We start from the raw sequence: 22729 nt of genomic DNA, 5'->3' as shown, positions 1-22729 counted from the left end.
AAAGACAGATCTAATGTATGGTCACCAAAAGGGGATCAGTGGTTGCCAGGGATGGGGATATGGACTGCAGAGGGTATTTGGGGGGGATAAAGGAAAAGTTCTTTATCTTGATCAAGGGGGCGCTTACATGGGTGCAGACTTTTGTTAAAACCCATTGAACTGTATGCTTTAGGTGGGTGCATTTTGAAAGCATTAGGGCTTTGAGTCAATATTGCCTGGGTTCTGATCCTCGTTTTGCCACTTCTGAGTTGTGTGATTAAGGTCAAGTTGCTTAGCCATTCAGGGCCTCAACCTCATCACCTGTAAATGGTGATTATCTCATAGGGTTAATGGGGAGGTGGGGTGAGTTCATCAATGTTAAGTGGTCAGAAAATTGCCCATGTCAGGCTCTAACAAGGTTAACCATCATTACCACATACCCATTCACCACCTCCTGGGCCATAGTCTTATTTCCCCCACGTAAGCCGTTTTGGAAAAGAGACTAAAAATGGGGCAACTCTCAGTAGGCAATTAACTTATATTCCTTCAGATTCTTTTTTTTTTAAAGGTTTTATTTATTTATTTGTTTGTTTGTTTGTTTGTTTATTTATCAGAGCGAGAGCACAAGCAGGCAGAGTGGCAGGGAGAAGCAGAGAGAGAAGCAGGCTCCAAGCTGAGCAAGTAGTCCAATGTGGGACTGGGATCGTGACCTGAGCTGAAGGCAGACGCTTAACCGACTGAGCCACCTACGCACCCCATCAAACAAATTCTTTATCTATTAGTTCAACACCTATCACTGGCACTAAAGGTAATTGTCTTTAACTTATTTGGAATGTTCTTTCATTACATGTTTACTTGATGGATACTGGGGTATAGCCAGCCAGTAAATACGCCAGATGAGGTCCTTGCTTCCTTAGAACCAACAATCTACGTAGGAGAAGACAAAACACTTAAAAAATAAATAAAGAAAAATAATAATTTTAGAGAGGGATATCTTGTAAGAAAAAACAATAAAGCAGGGTGATAGGATAGTGACTGTGGAGTTGAGAGGGCCATCTGAAGAGGTGACTTTTGAGTGGAGACCTGAATGACGCGGCAAAGATCTGGGAGAAGGGAGTTTTAGCGGCAGGACCCCCAAGTGCCAGGGTCCTCTGCTGTGTCTGCACTGGGCATGTTGGTGGCACAGCAGGGAGATCAGTGAGGCTGAAGCAGAGATATGAGGAAGAGGGTTGGAGAGGCAACCCTCTTTTGAGTTTGAGGCCATGATTAGGAGTTTGGATTTAATTCTTAGTACAGTAGGAAGCCATTGGAGGATTTAAAGAAAGGGGAGTGGTAAAATCTCATTAAAATTTTCTTGGGGCACCTGGGTGGCTCAGTGGGTTAAAGCCTCTGCCTTCAGCTCAGGTCATGATCCCAGGGTCCTGGGATCAAGCCCCACATTGGGTTCTCTGCTCAGCAGGGAGCCTGCTTCCACTTCTCTCTCTGCCTGCCTCTCTGCCTACTTGTGATCTCTGTCAAATAAATAAATAAAATCTTTTTTAAAAATTTAAAAAAAAACTTTCTCTAAAAATTGAAGTCCAGGGGCGCCTGGGTGGCTCAGAAAAACACATTGGTTTTAAGTGAATTTTTACATATGTAATTACCCCTTTAACCACTGTTTAGATCAAGATGTTAGTACATTTCCAGCCCCCAGAGGGCTCCCTTGTGCCCCTCCACGGTCAGTTTCCCCTTCCTGGTGGTAGCCTCTACTATTAATTTGCTTTTCCTTGAACAGTGTATAAATGGAAACATACAGTATGTACTCCTTTTGGTCCAGCTTCTTTTGCTCAATCTTTTGTTTGTGAGATCTTTTTATCCTGTTGCCTGTAGTATTTTAGTCTCTAAAAAATTTGTCATGTAGTATTCCCTATATGAATATACCAGTTTGTTTATCTAAGTTTAACCATTCTTTGGCTGATAGACGTTTGAAGTTTTTGAATATGATGAATGAGGCCACTAGGAAAACTCCCCTGCCTGTCTTTTTTTGCAGGACATAGGCACTCATTTCTCTTGGGAGAGTATCTGTTGGATTAGATTTGATTTTAGAGAATCACCCTGACCACTGAGAGTAATGGGTTTTAGCAGAGAAAAACTGGAAGTGGGGAAATCAGTTAAGAGGCTGATGTGGCAAAGGACAGAGATGGCGGTGGGTTAGACTAGAGGGCAGCAGGGAAGGGACAGATTTCAGAATATATTTTGAAGTGGAGCTGACAAGACTTGATAAAGAAAGGAAACAAGGATAACTCCAAGGTTTCTGGCCTGAGCACCTCGGTGAAGGGTTGAGAAAGACCTCAATCTGAAGTTCGTTTACAGATAATACATTTGAGATGCTAATGAGATATCTATGCAGTGATATTGAGTTTACAGGTGGAGATTTTGAATTTGGGCTTGGTGGAAATGTCTGCACTGGAGAGATAAATGTGGGAATCATCAGCATATAGATGTCACTAAAGTCATGAGACTATCTGATCTGACAAGTGAGAATGGGGAAGGGGGAATGGAAGGGGGAAAGGGGCCAGGACCTATTCCCTAGGAACTCTTGTGTTAATAGAACCAGCAAAGGAGAGACAGTGAAGGAGTAGCTTTTGGGGTGCATGGGTCTGTAGTTCCTGGGGAAAATAATCAAATCTTTCCTGAGAACTGGAAAATATATACAATCTTTCTCTGTATGACTATAATATTTCTATTTTAGCAAGTAATGGATAAGTGGAGAGTATGCAAAGTCACCTTAAAGAGAAGAATCAGCTCTCTGCCAGCAAGATTTGGCTGTAACCTAATTGAAAATATTAACATATTTAAATAAAGAATGTATCAAGCTGAAGAGAGGTCAGCGATGGAAGCCGAGTAAAGGGAGAGTCCCTGAGGCCCAGGGAGGCACCGCCTTTCTAAATACCATCCTGGAAAGAGTGCTTTAGCCAACAGAATTAGAGTAGTCCGGGAGTATTGGCAAGGCTGCCCATAGAACAGAGATGGGGGTGGAGAATTGTAGCCAAGTAGAGTTTTCTGAACCCATTGGCACGACTCCTTACTGGGGATGGCCAGATGCCATTAAAGATAAAAATATTCCTGTTCAATTATGTCATTGTGCATTTATATGTTGACATTCTGATTCTGATTTGGTTTAAAGAAGAGAATTGCTGGATATGAGTCTGAGCAACAGTAACATTTCTCATGGTAAATTAATACTGCTACATTATGCTTCATATTTCAGTTGATTGTAAACTTCACTGGCACAGTCAAGTACTTCCAAGATGTAGTTTTGAAGTCCAGGGGCGCCTGGGTGGCTCAGCCAGTTAAGCGTCTGCCTCCAGCTCAGGTCATGATCCTGAGGCCCTTGGATCCTGGGATCAAGTCCTGCATTGGGGACCCCGCTCAGTGGGGAACCTGCTTCTCCCTCTGCCTGTCCTTCCCCCTGCTTGTGCTCTCTCTCTCTCTCTCTCTGGCAAATAAATAAATAAGATCTTTAAAAAAAAAAAAAGCAACTTATCTAATCTTCCTTTTCCCCCCAATAAAAACCTGGAGTCCACCTCCTGTAACTGGGACGCTGTTTGGGTTTCAACCGAAATCAATGTACCCTGGATTGTAATTCTTTGATCCGAAATAAACACTCTGACTTTTGAACTGGTTTCTTGTTTTTAGATGGACATTCCTGTTAGTGGTAAATTCAACACTGCAAATCCCTCCTAGTGCTCTCTCAGGGTGCAGCGCAGCCGGCTAGGCCTCTCCATCCACCATATTCCCACCTTCTGAAATTGCCATGTTTGTTTGGTAAAGTAGAATTACACACTGCTAGATTGGAAAGGGTGCCAAGCGCACCATTTTCCAGATGAGGAAACTGAGGTTCCCAGAAGCAGAGAACCTGAGCAAGAGCCCACAGCTTACTGAAGTGAGAACTCAGGTAGGAGCCTCTGGTCAGTGCTCTGTCCAGAATATGCCAAGCCGTCACCTCTTAGAATAGACATTCAGTATGTATATCCCCAAACCACAGGGCTCCCCTCACTTCTGGAGCAGGGTTGATCACTAAGGGGTATGTCTTGGATCTCCTGCCCCCAAAACAGAAATCTGTGTGTATGTGTGTGTGTGTACATGTGTGGTAAAAGGAATGGGATGGGGCGTCAAAGGAGTCCCTTCTTAAGTCATTGGAGCAAATGAATAGAAGGGTTAATGCCCAGTTAGTTAGGCCTGTAAATCGCCCTCAGCTTCTTCCCCTACTCACCTCTGCTGCCACCAACTGAAGGGAGGACGTCGGGGAGGTCTGCACTGGAAATAAATAATGAGGGCTGCTTCTGTTTCTGGGAAAAGATGGCAGGGATCTATCCAGGAGTCTCACCTCTGGCAGTTCAGAATCAAAAACCTTGCTATTCTTGCTTTCTCTAAAACGGCCAGGTAAACTTGGATTCTGAGCACTCCGGACTGGGGAGAGGGTCGTGGGAAAAGGGTATGGCTGGGATTAGTGGAGAAGGGGAAGAAGGGAGGTGTTTTGGAGGCAGAGAGAAGCCCTGAAATTCCTGAGTCCTGTCATACTAGGAATGGATCGCCGGGAAAGGGGCTGCCTTGTTCCCCACCTCCCTTTCTGTCTGCCCACTTGTCTTCCTAACATCACTATTCCTTTCTTAGTTCCTTTCTTCTTTTATTAGGAGCGGGCTGGGGAAGTGCTGTGTGTCCTCTCCAGCTGTGTCTGTGACAACCCCCTTAGGCCCTCCATCGTTGCTCCCCGATGCCCTGAGGCCATCCCCTCCTTTTTTCTTCTGCCGCTCCCCACCCCCCCAACAATGGTCTCTCCCGGTGCTCAGTGGCGCCGGGGGGTGGGGGGGGGGAGGGAGGAGGAGGGCGGAGGCGGGGCCGGAGCGTGTATGGGGGGGGGGGGCAGGTCTGCATTGCCGCTTCCCCTGGTACCCGGAGCAGCAGTCGACGCTGCCGCCAGCCCCGCGCCTGGGACCCCCGCCCGCACCCGGGATTCCCCCTACCCGGGGCGCCAAGGCCAGGTGAGACCCATCTCTCAGTCTCTTACCTCCACCCCACCCGGGGCAGAAGCATCCTTGCTTTGCCTTGCAGCCATTTTATCCTCCGATGCTTTACTGGGGGGTCGGGGGGGGGAGGGAGGTTGACCGTCCCCACTTTAGGGTTGAGGGGGCTGGTGGTGGTCTGAATGGATATTTATTTAGTTGCTGTGAGGATCAGAATACATATATGGAGTAAGGGTGTTTTTCTCGACCTTAGCCAAGTCGCTACTACCTCTCAGAGATGGATGGGGTGGGGGGTTTTAGGTGGGCTAGCGTTCCTTCAAAGTCCAATGCCCTCCTCACTTTGCACACCCTCCGCCGCCCCCCACCCCCGCAATGATAAGTGACCTTGGCTGGGGCCAGCGAATGGATACTGCCTCAGTCGGCTTGCCTGGAGATGGGGAGATGGGGGCAGAGGAGGAAGGGCAGGTGAAGGAGGGAGGGAAGGGAAAGGAAGAATGGAGATGCTGGGTAGAAAGATGGTAAACCACCGGGGTTGAAACGCGCTTGGAGGGGGCTTTGGGTCGTTACTCCCAGGTGGGGGGGAAGGGTGTTGAGCGAGGATGGGCACTTGCCCAGAGGCAGGACTAAAGGTGGTGGTGGGGGGTGGGAGGCACTCAGAGAATAGGTTCAGTCAATTCTAGGGGCTCCTCTCTTACGCCAGAGCAGAGGTGAGATGGGGTGGGGGGTGCTGGGGGGTTGGCTATTGCTGCAAATGCCGGTAGAGGCGGTCTCTATGCCTGTGCTTGTGGAGGTCTCTCCCTGCCGCCCAGCCTCTCGGTATTCCTCCGCTGTGCCTTCTCAGCGGACACCTTCATCTTTTTCCCCTTCCGAACTGTGAATGCTCCATCTTCCTAAGCCTGGGATAGGATGTAAGGAGGGGAGGTGCAGCCTTGGGCATCTTGGGTGGGAGCTGAGGCTCAAGTCACCCAGCTGTAACAAGAAGGGGAGCTCCAGCCCTCTCCCCACCCCCCCCACCTCCCTGGTAGATGGATGTTTTAACTGACTGCTTCTTAATGACCTTGTCACCTGGGCTAGGGAGGGTTGGGGAATGCGGGTGACTCCCAAAGTCAGGGATTTTGATCGGGGGGGGGGGGGGGGGGGGGGGGAGCTTCTGGCCCCTCTCCTTATCGTCCAGAAGGGAAGCCTTTGCTCCGGAGCCCCCCTCCCCCGTTCTGCAGAAAATCTCCTGGGCCCATTTTTTCTGGTCAGGTGGAGCCAGCCAACCTTAAAGGGCCATGTAACCCTGAATCTTGTCTCCTGTAACCTCCACCTCTTCAAGTCCTGTCTCTCTCCCACAGGCTTAGCCACCCTGTGCTGCTTTGGGGGCTAAAAATAGCACCACTTCCTCACCAACTCGAAGAATTTGTCTTCTTTCTCTCCCTTCTGACCTCCTGGGCTCATTGGCCCTGGGGGAGCTGGCTGTTGAGCAATCATATCCGGCTGTGGCTCTGGGGGCCTTATCTACCTACCCTCCATGTACCTTCTCAGGGGTAACTAGTGTTGACAAACACAGGATGTGGCTCCTGGTGGGTCCATCTGTCACCTTCAGGGTTTGGGGGTTGGGGGAGATCCTAGATGGGAATGAAAGGAGATGAAAGCAAATGGACATGCTGTGAGGGGACTCCACATTTTCCTCTCTTGCTTGGGGGATGGTTGGGGCCTTGTATCACAAAGAAAAGAAGGTGACCTAGGGGTCACTGGTTTTGGTCATTGTGGTCCACTGCTCTCATCAGGCCCAAGGGGCTAAGGCCTTGCTTGTCAGTGCTTCTCTCTGAGCCACGTAGCGTGACTTACCCCCTTCTACCCGGGCTTCTGTATGCATGTGAGACATTTAAGGAAGGCCTTAGATGGGTGGGAGCAGGAGGCAGGATATTTTTAGGGGAATGTTCTCTGATCAGAATCTCATCCTGCTTCCTCTTTTTCTGTGAAGGAAAGGGGCTTCTCCTGTGCTTCCCTCTGGAGGATGTCTTTTTTGGGGGGAGGCCCAAGGCCCCCTTCATTCTCTCCTGGTCTCCTACGCAGTGCAGTATTTGTGGACTCCTGGAGGAGGAGCAAGAAGGATTAAGGGGGATTAGGAAGGGAGGCCCTGGAGAAAAGAGTCACAGCTATGGACATTAGACCCCCATGATGGAAAAGTATAGATCTGATCAGCCATTTCTATTCCTGCGCACACTAGGGAAGGGGCCCATGGATGATGTCCTGAGGGAAAGTGGCAGCAGCCAGACATTGCCTCTTCTCTATGACCTCAGGTTCCAGGTCTCCCCTTTTTTGAGTCTTCCTTAGTTTGTCTGGAGAGAGACAGTGTGGGCCCATCTGCTGGAATTAATTTGAACACAGAGGGGTCTTTGGACTCTGTTTTGGGAGGATACTGGACAACAACCTCCAAGTACAACCTCCAGCTCTTCTCTTGCTGCTTCCTGCTTCCTTCACATTTTTTTTTTTCAATCTAGTAGGAAGGAGGGAAACTAGTATTTGTAGAATATCTACTATGAGGTTGAATTCTCTTGTGGACTCAGAAAAATAAAATTATCCCCAGTTTAAATATAAGGACACTGATGTTGAGGGAAATTAAATAATTTTCCCAAAAGCAGTCAGTAAAGTAAATGGCAGAGCTGGGATTTCAACTTAGGTCATATAACTGTCGTGTACTTTGCCCCAAACCAGCTTTCTCCATGAACATTCAGAGGTGGCTTTTGTCCTGGGGTCTCATGAGGGAGTGGAGAGGATCTCACCATATTATCATCATTGCAAGGAGTAATGACTAGTATTTATTCATCACTTTGTATGTGCTGGGTACTATCCTAAGGAACTTCTACATATTGTGTCATTTAATCCTTCCTTTCCCCTTCTTAAGGAAGAGGAAACTGGGTGTTCAGAGTCATGCCTGAGGTCACTTAACTAGTAAGTGCTGAAGCAAAAAGTCAAACCTAAGTCTCTCCAACTCTGGAACCCATCTTTTACCCACTGAGAAGACCCCTTCTTGTGAGGCCTACAAACATGGAACTTGAGGGGAGGAGCACAGAAGCCTCACTTCAGGTGACTGAAGTCAACAGTTGGGAGGACTTGGTCCCTATACACATTCTTTCCAAGCTCTGCACCAAGTAAGAAAGCCAGAGCGGACTAGAATAGAGAATTCTGGTTTCCCATATTTCCTGTTTTGTTCTTTGCAGGTCGGTGGTAAAGCAAGGAATCTGATCTTTATGTGGGACAGGGGATCAGGAGGAGGGCTCTAGGTGACCCTGACTCTAGAGAAATCTCATAGGGCTGATCTCCAAGGTCAGAGTAAGGGGCCTTATATTGAACGGTCCACAGTTGGTCCAGGAAATCACCCCTTTTTACTGAGCATGGGCTTGAAGCAAGGAGACCATCTGTAATATGTGGCCCCAGAGGGGCTCTGGTTAACGGGAGCTCTAGCTTGGCCTTCTTTATCATCTTAGGCTTCACAACCTCCTTTTTTCCCCCTTTTTATATTTTCTAGATCTCCCGAAGCTTCTAGAAGAAAAGTAGGTGGACTTTCCTGAGTTATCCTGGCTCTTCGTCTTAGCCCCCACAACCTGGCTCCCCTCTCCTTTCCTATTCCCCTGCTCCCCATTTCCCTTCCCCATGTATCCAACTGAATTGGCCAGCACTCCTCACCCTCTTTTCCCCTCCTAGACTTTCCTATTTTCTCATTCCGTGGCTAGAGATATTTGAACACACTTCATCTAAGTACCTGGAGGAAGGAGGTTTTCTGACTTCACAAATCCTTGAACAAAATCTGAATAAGGAGCAGGGAGTGGAGGAGGTATAGTGAAGCATTCCCAAAGACATCATGGAAGAAGGCTTCAGAGACCGGGCAGCTTTCATCCGTGGGGCCAAAGACATTGCCAAGGAAGTCAAGAAGCATGCGACCAAGAAGGTGGTGAAGGGCCTGGACAGAGTCCAGGATGAATATTCCCGTAGATCCTACTCCCGCTTTGAGGAGGAGGACGATGACGATGACTTCCCTGCCCCTGCTGATGGCTATTACCGTGGGGAAGGGGCCCAGGACGAGGAGGAAGGTGGCGCATCCAGTGATGCCACTGAGGGCCACGATGAGGATGATGAGATCTATGAGGGGGAATATCAGGGCATCCCCCGGGCAGAGTCTGGGGGCAAAGGCGAGCGGATGGCAGATGGGGCTCCCCTGGCTGGTGGGAGGGGGGGCTTGGGTGACGGGGAGGGCCCCCCTGGCGGCCGGGGGGAGGCGCAACGGCGGAAAGAACGGGAAGAACTAGCTCAGCAGTATGAAGCCATCCTCCGGGAGTGTGGCCATGGCCGCTTCCAGTGGACACTCTATTTCGTGCTTGGCCTGGCACTGATGGCTGATGGTGTCGAAGTCTTTGTGGTGGGCTTTGTGCTGCCCAGCGCTGAAAAGGACATGTGCCTGTCAGACTCCAACAAAGGCATGCTAGGTAAGACACACTGGGGAGGCACTCTAGCCCGGTCCTGCCCCAAACTCTAGAAACACCTCTGGTCGTGAGAACCCCTGTCTTTACCACTGGGCTACTAGAACCCTGGTCCCAAAATGTCCCAGAGGGCTTGGAGTTCCTCTGCACACTCTCCCCTCACACACCCTCCTCTTGAGGCTGGGTCACAGTGAGGTCGTTTGTGCTGGGCTGGGGCTTGGGTGGTGGTCTGCTTAGTTCTCCAGGAGGTGGCCATGTTTCTTTGGACACTTCCCTTTTGTCAACTTGACCCTTTCCCTGAACTGGGAAACAAGAAATCAGTGTCTAAACTTCCTAGTTTAGATGGGAAGTCAGTTTAGGCTGACTAGGATAGGGGAACAATCCTAGGTCCATCTTCAGCCAGAGAAGATGGGCCACACTTGCTCTTGGCCAGGCTTGGGAGTGTTCAAGGGCCAGTGAGTGGTCTCTAATGGCCCTTCCTGATGTGAACCCTGAGGGAGGAAACTCCTCAGACTCACGCACAAAGGATCTCTTGTTCTTGCCCTGCTCCCAAGTTGCCATGAGACCTTGGGCAGATCTCCACTCCTTGGGGCTTGGCTGAAGCATGGCTAAAATGCGGAGTTTAGAGTAGATGATTTTTTTTTAAGATTTTATTTATTTATTTGATAGACAGAGATCACAAGTAGGCAGAAAGGCAGGCAGAGAGAGAGGAGGAAGCAGGCTCCCTGCCGAGCAGAGAGCCTGATGTGGGGTTTGATCCCAGGACCCTTGGATCATGACCTGAGCTGAAGGCAGAGGCTTTAACCCACTGAGCCACCCAGGCGCCCCTGGAGTAGATGATTTTTAAGATCAGTTCCAACTCCGAATATAGGAAGGAAGTAAGAAACAGGAGAGTTTTAGGTCCAGAAGTCCTAGAGCTAGGAGGAGTAAAAGACAGGTTCTGTGTGGGGGATTTCATGCGTGGGGACAGAAGGAATGGAGCTGCTTTCCCAGGTACACGAGAGACCCCTCCTGCTGCTTTGAGGGCATCAAGGCTGGTAGGGGAGAGGTGACCCTAGGAGGGTTTGAGAGTCTGGGACAATCCATTGCTCCTTCCAGGCAAGCCAGAGATGGGGATGGTGTGTGTGTGAGAGAGAGAGAGAGAGGGACAGAGAGACAGAGAGCAAGAGCTGAGAGCAAGCAAGAGAGAGCAGGGGTGGGGGGTGGGGGGAGAAAGAAAGAATTCCTGGGGTCTCCCATGTCTGCCTTCCTGCCTTTGAATCCCTGGCCTGCAGGGGTGGCCTTCTGTCTTCACTCACTCATATTTCACCTTCTCTTACTTGCTCTCATCTCTGGGTAGACTTAGCTATTCTAGAAGTCCTCCAGCTCCTCGATCCATTCTGTTGCAGCTCTAGCTCACTTAATGCTCACAAAGTGCGAGAAAGGAAGCATGTCCTCTCATACCCCTGCTGCCTCTGTTTCCCTCCTTCAGGACTTATAGTCTACCTGGGCATGATGGTGGGAGCCTTCCTCTGGGGAGGTCTGGCTGATCGGCTGGGCCGGAGGCAGTGTCTGCTCATCTCGCTTTCGGTCAACAGCGTCTTCGCCTTTTTCTCATCTTTCGTCCAGGGTTATGGCACTTTCCTCTTCTGCCGCCTCCTTTCCGGGGTTGGGTGAGTGGCCACTTCCTAAGCCCCTGGAGGAGTCCTGAAGGAGGACCGTCCATGGTCACTGTTGTATTTCTAGAGCCCAACACAATGCTGGCATACCAGATGTCCCTCCAATCTGTATGCGTTGAATGAATTCCTTTCTCCTACCAACTTCAGGCCAGCTTCCCCCTGTCCAGGACCCATCTACCGCCTGTCCAGAACACCATTCCTTGTCTGGTCCTCTCCTCAGTCTGCCACCTACCCTCTAATTCCATTCTGAGACTGGCTCCATGAAGAGGCCTGGTGGGTCTCAGCCTTAGCCCTGGGTGCCTGTAAACCCTTGAGTTATCCCCTTTCCTGTTGACATATTTCCTGCATTTGACAAAAGACCTTGCTAACACCCACAGCGGCCAGAACTTGGAAGCCTTGACCCATCACACTCCCACACTCCCTGAGGTACCAGCATGCGTTCATTGCCGGGGCCGCAAGCTCTTGTCCTTGGCCTGCTCCTCACAGACCTGCCCTCAGACTCTTTTCCCATCTTTCTCCTCTGGGCTTTTCCCCTCTTGTCCATAATTATCTTCCCTCTCGTGCAACTCTGTAGTCCTCTTCAAGATTCAATGTTTGTGCCTCCTCTGCCCCAGAGGCCTCCCTGCCTGTCTCTCAGGGTCCCCAGGATGGGTGCTCACTGGCTGCTGGGGAGGGAGTATGCAGGGCACTGTGGGAGAAATCTCTTTACTAAGGTGTGGCAGATGAAAGGCGCTCAGGGATGCAGAGCTCTGGGGCAAGGGATCAGGAACGGGCCATTTTCTAATGCTCAGTTCTTGCGATGCCCTCCAGGATTGGAGGGTCCATCCCCATTGTCTTCTCCTATTTCTCGGAGTTTCTGGCCCAGGAGAAACGTGGGGAGCATTTGAGCTGGCTCTGCATGTTTTGGATGATTGGTGGAGTGTATGCCGCTGCCATGGCCTGGGCCATCATCCCCCACTACGGTGAGCAGCCCCCAGGGAACATGCCCCAGTGTCTCCCTCTTCGGCCGGGTGCCTGGTGGTGGGAGCCCCCCCAGCCTCGGGCCTCTCTGCTGATGCTGACTTGTCCTTGCCAGGATGGAGCTTTCAGATGGGGTCCGCTTACCAGTTCCACAGCTGGAGGGTGTTTGTCCTTGTTTGCGCCTTCCCTTCCGTGTTTGCCATCGGCGCACTGACCACACAGCCGGAGAGCCCCCGCTTCTTCCTGGAGGTGAGTGGAGTGGGGGCTGGCCCGGGGGACGGGAGGCAGGGGGTTCTGTGTTCAAGCACTCATGGTGGGTTTGGTTTGGGGGACCCTCGCAGGGTCCATACTTCTGGGGACTTTGGCTTGCTTCCTTTGTCTGGTGCTGTATCTCTGTAGGGGGTGGTCTCTGTGCACAGAGAAACGAGGGTACCTCCTCACCCAGGAGTGGCTTAAGATGTTGTGGGCAGGGGGCCTGGTCCCGACTTTAGAGTTCAAGAGACGTTCTCATCCTCTACTTCTTCCCTCTCCAAGTAGATCTTGGTCCAGGAGGGTTAGGAAGCTGCTCTTCCTCTGACCATCTCCTTGCCCTCATCAATTCCCTTGTTTTTAGTTCTCTTTTCATTGTCCCCATGGATCCCTAGGACCCGTAGTTGTATCTGTCTCCTGGACTCCCACTACTATGGCCCAAGTCTGATTATATTTTGCCGTATCCCTTCGTGGGCCTCGTTCAGAGCAGGTGATGTCTGTGCCCAGAGGTCGGAGGTAGTGGGGGGAGCCTTTTTGTATCTTGGGACTAGAGAGGCCACAGGGAGGGGGCCTGTTGCCCTGGCTCAGGCAGGAGCTAACCCAGATACGGGAACTGTGTCTGTGGCTCTAGAACGGGAAGCATGATGAGGCCTGGATGGTGCTGAAGCAGGTTCATGACACCAACATGCGAGCCAAGGGCCATCCTGAGCGAGTCTTCTCTGTAAGCCACAGCACTCCAGTCCCAGCCCCACCAGCCCCTCTCTACCTTCCCTGACCTTTCCAACCATACCCCACACCCTCCCTCGATGTCATCTCTCGGGGTATCGTGGCACGTCTGTCCCCCGCCCCCTGCTTGCATTTTGCTCCCGGAGGAGAAACCGAGGCACCAGAATGGGGTTGGGAAATACAGACTATATGGTGGCTAACCCCCTCTCTTGACCCCAGGTAACCCACATTAAGACGATTCATCAGGAGGATGAGTTGATCGAAATCCAGTCAGACACGGGGACTTGGTACCAGCGCTGGGGGGTCCGGGCCCTGAGCCTGGGGGGGCAGGTAACGAGGGATGGGTCCGTGAAGAGAGAAGGGAGCGGGAGAGGTGGAGATGAAGGCAGGGCTGGAGCCTGTGTGTGGGGATGGTGGGTGACCTGAAGGGAAGGGGTTGAGTCGGAGAAGGGGGGACCTGGGGGTACTAGAAGCTAGTGCAACCTCTGTCTGACTGTTCTGTTCCACCTAGGTTTGGGGCAATTTCCTCTCCTGTTTTGGCCCCGAATATCGACGCATCACTCTGATGATGATGGGCGTGTGGTTCACCATGTCATTCAGGTGAGGGGGTGTGTGGGGGCGGTGGGGATCAGAGTCCTGAAGACCAGATGGAAGTTAGACAGGCTGGGAGTGGGGGTGGGGTGGGGAGACTGTTGCAGGCCAAGGGCAGAGCAGATGCATGGGAGATAAGAGTGCGGTGGGTGAGTAGACCAATGTGAAGTCCCCCCGGACCCTGGGCAGTCGGTGAAGGGAGGAGGGGTGAGGGATGAGGCTAGAGAGGTGAGCAAGGTCCTAACTCTCTCCCCCCTCATTTCTGGACCCTCTGGTGCTAATCCTGAGCCTTGTCTGATTCCATCGTCCTTGACTCTCCAGCTACTACGGCCTGACTGTCTGGTTTCCTGACATGATCCGCCATCTCCAGGCAGTGGACTATGCAGCCCGGACCAAGTTGTTCTCTGGGGAGCGTGTGGAGCACGTGACCTTTAATTTCACGCTGGAGAATCAGATCCACCGCGGGGGACAGTACTTCAATGACAAGTACGTGGGGAGCTTTCCATGTCACTTCGTCCCTGTCCTTTCTACCTCTTGTATGAGCCTGGGAGTTCGGAGACGGGGTGTTTGGGGGGTAAATACCTGGGGTTTCTCCTCACTTCCAAGGGATGAGTCTTAGAGGAAGATATGAGGATGAGGGGAAAGTATGTCTCATCATCCTGGCCTTCCAGGTTCATCGGGCTGCGTCTGAAGTCAGTGTCCTTTGAGGATTCCTTGTTTGAGGAGTGTTATTTCGAGGATGTCACTTCGAGCAACACATTCTTCCGCAACTGCACGTTCATCAGCACTGTGTTCTATAACACTGGTAAGGTGGTGTGGCCGGTGGCTGTCAGACCAAAGGGCTGGGTGGACCCTGAAGGGGGGAGAAGGAGCCTTGCTCATTCCCTAGCTCAGGGTTCACAAGCTGAGATCTGTGGGGCCCTGCAGGAAGGTGGTACGTGGGCCTGTGAGCTACTACCAAGAATTCCAAAAATTGAACGGAAATGGAACATTCTCTGTAATAGTTTTAAGACTACCTGGCAAAAACATCAAAGTTCTTTGCCTTTGAGCTGGAATTCAAGTAACTGTGTGATGTTATGAATGCACTTTTGAAGAGGGCAAAACTCATTCCAACAGGGTCTTTAGGAAAAAAATCATAAAAGGGATATTTGGTGGGTAGAACGTTGGAAATCATTGCATTAGTCCAGTGCCTGTTTGTTTGTTTGTTTGTTTTTAAGATTTTATTTATTTATTTGTGGGGGCACCTGGGTGGCTCAGTGGGTTAAAGCCTCTGCCTTCGGCTCAGGTCATGGTCTCAGGGTCCTGGGTTCAAGCACCGTGTCGGGCTGTCTGCTCAGCAGGGAGCCTGCTTCCCCCTTCTCTCTCTGCCTGCCTCTCTGCCTACCTATGATATCTCTCTCTGTGTGTCAAATAAATAATAAATAAAATCTTTTTTAAAAAAGATTTTATTTATTTATTTGAAAGAGAGAGAATGAGAGAAAGAGCATGAGGGGGGAGGGGCACAGGGAGAAGCAGACTCCCTGCTGAGCAGGGATCTGGATGTGGGACTCGGTCCTGGGACTCCAGGATCATGATCTGAGCCGAGGGCAATTGCTTAACCAACTGAGCCACCCAGGCGCCCTGTTTTGTTTTTATTTTTGTTTTGTTTTTAAACATTTATTTGAGGGGTGGGGTGGGGAGGGGCAGAGGGAGAGAGAAAGAGCCTCAAGCAGAGTTCCTGGTAAGCAGGAAGCACCACGAAGGGCTCGACTCCACTACCCTGAAATCACCACCTGAGTGGGAATCAAGGGTCTGCTGTTTAATTAACTCAGTGAACCCCCACAGGCACCCCACATTAGTCCAGTTTTTAAAACAGTGATTCTCAAACATGAACAGCTGCTTTGTCAGCTAGACTGAGGATCCCACCTCTAATGGAGTACTGGGTAAGTTTTTCCCACCTTGCAAGTAAAAATAATGGAAAGGACTTCTAATGATTTTTAATATCTGGCTCAGGAATTTTTCCTAGACCCACAGCACCACTACTGCTTATAGTCAGCTAGGGCAGACAAAAGGAATGAATAAGAAGCAAAGATTATTAGTGAGATAACTTGGAAACAGCCGGTTCCACTGTTCCGTTTCATAGACTATGGTCATTTCCTGCACCATAGGAACAATCCTGGTTGCCAGGGTGCTTTCATTTGATGTTTTATAATGAATGCCCTGAGCAAGTTTGAGAGCCCTGATCCCCACTACCCCCTCCCCCCCGCCGCCCCACTAACCCCACAAAGGCAGCGCCTTGAGCCCTGCCTTGAGCCTCCCTATCACATTTCACTGACCACCTGCCTTCCTTGGTCTTGGTCCCCAGACCTGTTTGAGTACAAGTTTGTGAACAGCCGTCTGGTGAACAGCACGTTCCTGCACAACAAGGAGGGCTGCCCACTGGACGTGACAGGGACCGGCGAAGGCGCCTACATGGTGTACTTTGTCAGCTTCTTGGGGACACTGGCTGTGCTTCCCGGGAACATCGTGTCTGCCCTGCTTATGGACAAGATTGGCAGGCTCCGGATGCTTGGTAAGGGGGCGGGTGGGTGGTGGTGTGTCAGAACGGACTCGGGGGCCGGGGAGCAGGGCGAGGCTGTCAACACTCTTCTTCCCTGATTCTGAAGGAAAAGCTTAGCCAGAGAAGGTTCTCTCTCTCTTCTGTTTAGGTCTTGGCTGTGAGATGGGGTGGGGCCTGGCGTGGAAGCTTCTCTTGGGGGTAAAGGAGGTAGGCAGAATAGCGAGCACGCAGGCTTGGAGGCTATGGGTTTTGAATCTCAGCTCTGCCACCTACCTTGGGCAAGTTACTTCACCTCTCTGAGCCCAGGCGTCTCGTCTGCAAAATGGGGGTGATGACAGTACCTGCCTGATGCATCAGATCAATGCATGTAAAGATCAGGCTCCCTGGCCCATAGCTGTCATTGAAGAGATGGTTGTTACTGACGTTACTAGTAAAAAGAGAATTATAAGGGAGGTTGGGGATGAGGGAGGAGCCTTCGTTTTGAGTCCTTTGGGAAGAAGAGTCTCATCCTGGGCTACCCTCAAGCCTGGTTGATGGCATGCGGTGGGTAGTGGATGGGCATCACTGTGTCTGGGTTCATGTTCCCTCCTTTCCTGGCTCCAGCTGGCTCCAGCGTGATGTCCTGTGTCTCCTGCTTCTTCCTGTCTTTTGGGAACAGCGAGTCAGCCATGATCGCCCTGCTCTGCCTTTTTGGGGGGGTCAGCATTGCATCCTGGAACGCGCTGGACGTGTTGACCGTTGAACTCTACCCCTCGGACAAGAGGTAGTAGGAGTGTCATGGGGGCAGGGCCGCAGGTTTTGGGGGAGGTGGGATAAGGAAGTGGTCATCTTTAGGGTTAGAAGGACGCACATTCACATGGAATTTCTCCTCTAAGGGCTTTTAACTTTAGTATTCGCTCCTTGAAGTCTTAGCTATTAACCAAATTTTTTGGTCTTTTCACCTTACCTCCCAATCTCTATTCCCTGATGTCCATGCCTCACCTCTCCTATCCTTCCATCCTTCCTCTCCTTCTCGGACGCCACCTGCCATCTCTCTGTTGCCCTCCCACCTACTTGCCCATCCCCCACAAATCCTCCCGTGCCTCTTCTTTATCTCCTCTTCCGACTGCCCTGGGGACTTGGAACAGGACCACAGCTTTCGGCTTCCTGAACGCCCTCTGTAAACTGGCAGCCGTGCTGGGGATCAGCATCTTCACATCCTTTGTGGGAATCACCAAGGCTGCCCCCATCCTCTTTGCCTCGGCCGCGCTTGCCCTCGGGAGCTCTCTGGCCCTGAAGTTGCCTGAGACTCGGGGGCAGGTGCTGCAGTGAGAGGGCCGCCGGGCTTTCGAGGGTGGCAGGCACACTGTGAGGCCAACGGCTCCTTCTCCCTCCCTGCCCTGCCATCCCGGCCCGAGCAGCCTCACTCCCCACTCCCCTGTGTTCCGTGTCTTAGCCGTGTGTTTGTGTGTGCGCGTGCACGTGTGCATGTGTGTGACCCCGTGGGCAGGAACTACAGGGAAGGCTCTTTCATCCCCATTTGGGGATGCAGCTCTCCTCCCCACCTCCTACCCCCCGTTGACTTTGCACAGGAGAAGGCTCGGCTCCCCCTTCTCCCCCAGTGTTAGTGAGGGATCCTAGCTTTTCCTGGCTCTAGGGGGTCCAGAACAGGCCTCCTGCCCTCCCCCTCATCCCCTCTACCTGGGCCCTGGTGAAACCGTGGGCATGTGGTTGTGCTGGGGGCTGGGGCTCCGTGTAGTCCATGGACCAAAAGAACTTCTTAGAGTTGGAAGGGCCTCAGGTGCCCTCTCACAGCTGTCAGATGCTGGGGGAGTAGCAATAAACCTCAGCCCCCTGGCCTCCACTCCCCCCCCCCACCAATTTGGGCTACAAGTAAGGAGCCCGAGTTTTATGAAATTAGCTGATTCTTATTTATTTATATATTAAGTTCTGAGGCAGCTCAGCAGGACTGTGTGTGTGTGAATGTGTGTGTAACACTTCACGTATGTGTATGTATGTGCCGTGGGGCGGGGTGTCACTGTCCTAAGATATAAGCCAAGGGTGATCTCCGTGGATACACACACTACCTGCCTCCCATAGTCCCTCCCCTAATCTTGTTTCTGGGCCAGGCCTGGGAGGGAGGAGCCCCAGGCCAGGCTAGGATGAGTCCTGCAGTCTAGCTGGACCAAGGGCACCTGACGAGGTCCATCTCCTCGCCTCCTCTCAAGAAGCACAGGCCTCTGGAGTGAGAGGCTCTACCCACAATAGCACAGACAGGGACGGCACAGCTGCCCTCCCACCCCCACACCTGTCCCCTCACAGGCAGGGTAGCAGGGGAGGGAAAGAAACCAGGCATGGGGTCAAACCAGCAGATCAAAAAGCACAAGGAGCTGGGGCAGGGGCAGAAAGCAGGGGCCCTCCTAGCAACTCCTCTGAAGTGGGAAGAGGTTGGGCAATAAGCCAGGGACCCCCTAATGTGGGACCAGAAGCCTCAGTTTCCCCATTTCACCCTTTCTACATGATAGCCCCGGTAAGTTAAGCTGCCCTTGTCTCACCCCACTGTGGCTGCTTTCTTTGGTGCCCTCCTGCCCCCCCACCCCCCACCGTAGCTGTGACGTGTTGTAGTTTTTAGCTGTTTGTAAAATGTTAAAAAAAAAAGTTAAAAGGAAAAAAGTGAAAACAACAACAAGAAAGAAAATCCAAATTCACCCTCCTCGTGCTGCGTCTGGTGCCCCCACCCTATGGTCTCTCCCCCCATTTTGTAACACTGAACCAGGTGGGGACTGTTTAACTCTTTGGTGTCTGTGCTCAAAGGACTGCCTTCTCCAGTGCCCAGTGTACAAGTGTGTACCCCCTTTCCTTATCCTTCATTTGCTAGACGCAGCCTTCTCCCTTGTGCCCTCTGAAGGGACCCATCCATCTCTCCTGCTCTCCTGGGGAACCCCCCTAAACTCAACTCTGTTGATGTGAAAAATGAAATTAAAAATAACGATGAAAAATAAAAAGGAAATAAATCCTTAAAATCCCAAATGGCTATGTCTGCGCTCTGTTCTAATCAAGCCATTTTCTGATTTTTTTTTTTTTTTTTTTTTAATGGTAGCTCTCTAATAAAACTCCATCCTTTCCAGCCTACAGCTGACCTTGAAGTCAGGGTCCCATCTTCCCTCTTGGTTGATCTCTGCGCCTCTCATCTCCTATGCCAATTCACTTACACATCACTGCCAGGTCACTCTGCCCCAGAATGCTCTGTGGTATGCCCTTCCTCAAAACTCAGTGACTTCCTATTGTCCAACCAGATGCAGTCTAAACTATAGCTCAAAATGATCAAGATTTATGTTCATCTTTTTCTTTAGTATCTAGAGTCTATTGCCACATTGAGGTCATTAAAGTTGTTTATCTGGACATCACTTCAGCTCCCCTCAGAAATACTTTAAAAGGCTCATAAGGAAAAGGACTATATATAAAGTTTTCTCCCTCTATATTCATTTTTTGTATTATCATCTTTGCACTGCCTTAGTGTGTTTTAGTTTTTGTTAAGGATTTTTCTGAGAAACAAAGGCAAATCCTTTTGGAAATGGACAGGTTGATAGAAAGCCAAACATTTCCCTGGTATGAAATTCAAATGTATTTGTAACTCCTGTCTTGTCCAATCAAGTCACTGTCTTGTCCAGCTTCTCTGCCTTTGCTTGAGCTCTTCCCCCTACTTGTAACATCTTTCCTCTCCTTTCCGGTTTAAGTCGACTTTCCTTTAAAGATCCAATTAGGTCACTCCCCCCAGGGAAGCCCTCCCCATCACCCGAGGCTACTCTTTCCTTGGGTAAGCTCTGATCTCCAGAGAATATGTATATGCTGGCTGAATGGGACCCAAGGATCCTTATCCCTTACAAACACCAGACTGTACTGACCGGAAGAAAGCCCGTAGTTTATTCACAAACCATTAGCATCCTGGTCTTCCCTCTCCCGAGTCTCAAGGGGTTCCCCGAGTTTTCTTGTTCCCACCCAAGCAAGGGGGGCTCATGTCCAGTTGAGGGTTTTCCTTCCACTGGGCCGGGGTCCGCGCCTGTATGGCCAGTGCGTGGACTGGCCCAGCCAGCTCCTCAGAAAGGGCAGCGTGGACCAGCCGGTGCCGTTGTAATGGGCTCAGTCCCTCAAAGCGAGAGCTCACCACCGCCACGCGGAAATGCGTCTCGCTGCCTGGTGGGACCGCATGGCCGCCGCTCTCGTTGCGCAGCTCCAGCACTTCGGGGTTCAGGGCCTGCTCCAATTTCGTGCGAATAGCTGCCTCGACGGGACCGATAGTCCCCAATCCTGCGCTGCTCCGGGACAAACAGACGCGACCAGCCATGGAGAACAGGCGCCCGACCAGCTGCCCACTCAGCATCGGCTACCGCAAAGACAAGGCCCAGAGCAGTGAGGGTCAGGGCCTCCCACCCCGAACCGCCCACATCCGCACTCCGCTCCTGCAGGGTGCCCGCCTCAACTCCAGACACCAACCCTTCCCTCTGTGTGACGTGGGGGAATTTGGCCTCCAGCCGCCGGCAGCGGAGGGCCTACGAGGGATCGGAAAGGGCCCGCGAACAGGCACATTTAGCAGGGAGTGGGCCGGCGGTTGCAAAGACAGGGTACGCGCAACTCGGGGTTTGTGGTTGAGCCAGTGTCCCCTTTAAATCCCAGGCTGGGCCCTTTCTACCTTCCGCTCAGCCTTGGCTACCGCAGTTGTGGCTCAGGGACCGGACTCCTGAAGTTCTCGAACAAACGCCGTCGTCGCGTCCTGAGGCACGCTGGGAAATGGAGTCCTAGCTACGCGGTAATGGAATGGGCAGGCGCCACGTGATGCCCCGAGGGCTCACGGGAATTGTAGTCTATGAGCTTTGGAGACTCGTGCTTTTAGGTTGTGAAGCAGGGTTGGAAAAAATCCGGGAATTCCTGCTCAGTTGGGACTGCTGTTATTTGATACATTTTATTGCCATCGAGCTGAACTCCTTTACTTTACATACAAGAAAATGGAAGCTCGTTACATTTACTGGACACATAATTACTGTGCGCAGACCAGTCCTGGAGACTGGGAAATAAAGCTGGTCTGGTCCTCGAGAATTTTCAAGAGCACTGAGGATGAACAAGCAAGCGGGCAGTTACAATATTGTGTGCTAAGTGCTATGATGGGACGGAGAACAGGATTCTAAGGAGTCATGTCAGCCAGACCTGGGGCGCAGAGGAAACTTCAGAGAGGAGATTTTAGGAGAACGGTTTAGAAGAGACAGCTCGAAAGCCGCTGTCTCAGTCCCTCATAGTCAAGCTGTGGTAGTAGCACACGCAAAGGCCAGGAGAGAGAACTTTGGAAGAGTGGTTACTTAGGGTCTAGTTAGGTGTAGTCGGAGCCTGGAGGAGGGCGGGGGGGGGGGGGGGGGGCAGAGATAATGGTGATGGGGAGTGAGTGAGTAGGTAGGCGTGCTTGGGAGAAGGCAGGGGCTGGACCATACTGGACCTTGTAGGCCTTGTTAGGTGACTTTGTCTTTATCCTGGTAGCAGTGGGAGGCTAGTGAAGGTTTTAAGCAGGGTTGTAACGGGATGAGCTTTTTTTCCGAGATGATATGTAAGTTTTCAATTTGTATTTTATTTTTTATCTTTAATATTTTATCGATTATTTCTCCATATATTCCCAAGTATTTTCCCCAGCTTCTAATTTTGAAAAATGTCAAACCTGCAGAAAAATAGGATCCAAAGCAATAGCTACCTTTCAATATTTTTTACATTTATGTATAGTATATGCTTATAAATATATATTCAAGTATTTTTATATACCTGTATACTTTAAAAATATACTTACCAAATTTGAAAATAAGTTGCAGATAGTAGAGGCATTTCACCATCAAGTACTCCAACATGTATCACCTAAGAAAAGGATATTCTCCTGTATAACCATAATATCTTTATCTCGCTCAAGAAATTGAACATAATGACATATTTTTTCCTAGCCTTTAAAAAATTTTTAAAAACTTTCAGAAAAGTTGCAAGATTAGTAAAGTGAGCTCCCTATTTATGCTTCATCTAGATTCACTGACAACATTTTACCAGACTGGCTTTGTCTCTCTTTGACTTTGTATGTCTATAATAACAATAATTAAATCATTGTTATTTTTGCTCAGTCATTTGGGAGTTAATTGCAAAAATCTTTACATTGCACTACCATCGACTTGAGCATCTATCTTCTGAAAACAAGGACATTTTCTTACATAACCACAATACCATTACCACACGCAAAACATTTAACATTCATGCAGTATTATTATCTCATACACAGCTGACATGCAAATTTCCCCAGTGGTCTCATTAGTGTCCTTTATAACTTTTTATTTTTGGGAAACCAATCAAGGGTCATGCATTGCATTAAGCTGTCTTTAAATTTGTATTTTGAAAAGATGATGTGAATGGTCGGAGAGGTAAGTGTGAAGGCAGGGAGGCTGGCTGCAGAGTTCTTTGTAGCGGGCTCAGTGAGAGATGATGATGACTTGGATGGTGGTGGTGGTGGAGGTGAAGGTGAAAGTGGAGAGAAATTGTGACTATAAGATACATATA

General features: G+C 50.5%; 2 protein-coding genes across 3 annotated transcripts; one reads left to right on the top strand and one right to left on the bottom strand.

The window, feature by feature from the left end:
• Nucleotides 1–4286: 4286 nt before the first annotated feature.
• SV2A (synaptic vesicle glycoprotein 2A) lies at nucleotides 4287–18811 on the top strand. 2 transcript variants are annotated; one of them, XM_032843569.1, is made up of 13 exons: nucleotides 4287–4404; nucleotides 8503–9457; nucleotides 10923–11103; nucleotides 11920–12071; nucleotides 12185–12318; nucleotides 12950–13039; nucleotides 13264–13374; nucleotides 13556–13644; nucleotides 13957–14121; nucleotides 14307–14440; nucleotides 15980–16186; nucleotides 16778–16937; nucleotides 17302–17485. In XM_032843569.1, the coding sequence occupies exons 2-13, from the start codon at nucleotides 8836–8838 to the stop codon at nucleotides 17483–17485; spliced, it is 2229 nt and encodes a 742-aa protein (XP_032699460.1). In that variant the 5' UTR covers nucleotides 4287–4404; nucleotides 8503–8835. The 2 variants fall into 2 exon arrangements, with proteins under 2 accessions (XP_032699460.1, XP_032699459.1); XM_032843568.1 differs by lacking the exon at nucleotides 4287–4404 and adding an exon at nucleotides 4893–5003 and having other exon boundaries at nucleotides 17302–18811.
• A 1243-nt stretch (nucleotides 18812–20054) lies between these two features.
• Nucleotides 20055–20939, bottom strand: BOLA1 (bolA family member 1). Its single transcript, XM_032843519.1, has 2 exons — nucleotides 20844–20939; nucleotides 20055–20537 (listed from the first exon to the last, which is right to left on the bottom strand). The coding sequence occupies exon 2, from the start codon at nucleotides 20532–20534 to the stop codon at nucleotides 20121–20123; it is 414 nt and encodes a 137-aa protein (XP_032699410.1). The 5' UTR covers nucleotides 20535–20537; nucleotides 20844–20939; the 3' UTR covers nucleotides 20055–20120.
• Nucleotides 20940–22729: the final 1790 nt, after the last annotated feature.

Source organism: Lontra canadensis, unplaced genomic scaffold (genome assembly GCF_010015895.1).
Source record: "Lontra canadensis isolate GAN:19392208 unplaced genomic scaffold, GSC_riverotter_1.0 scaffold142, whole genome shotgun sequence".
NCBI lineage: Eukaryota > Metazoa > Chordata > Mammalia > Carnivora > Mustelidae > Lontra > Lontra canadensis.
The sequence above is the reverse complement of the archived record's forward strand: the minus strand, read 5'-3'. Positions and strand labels throughout refer to the sequence as shown.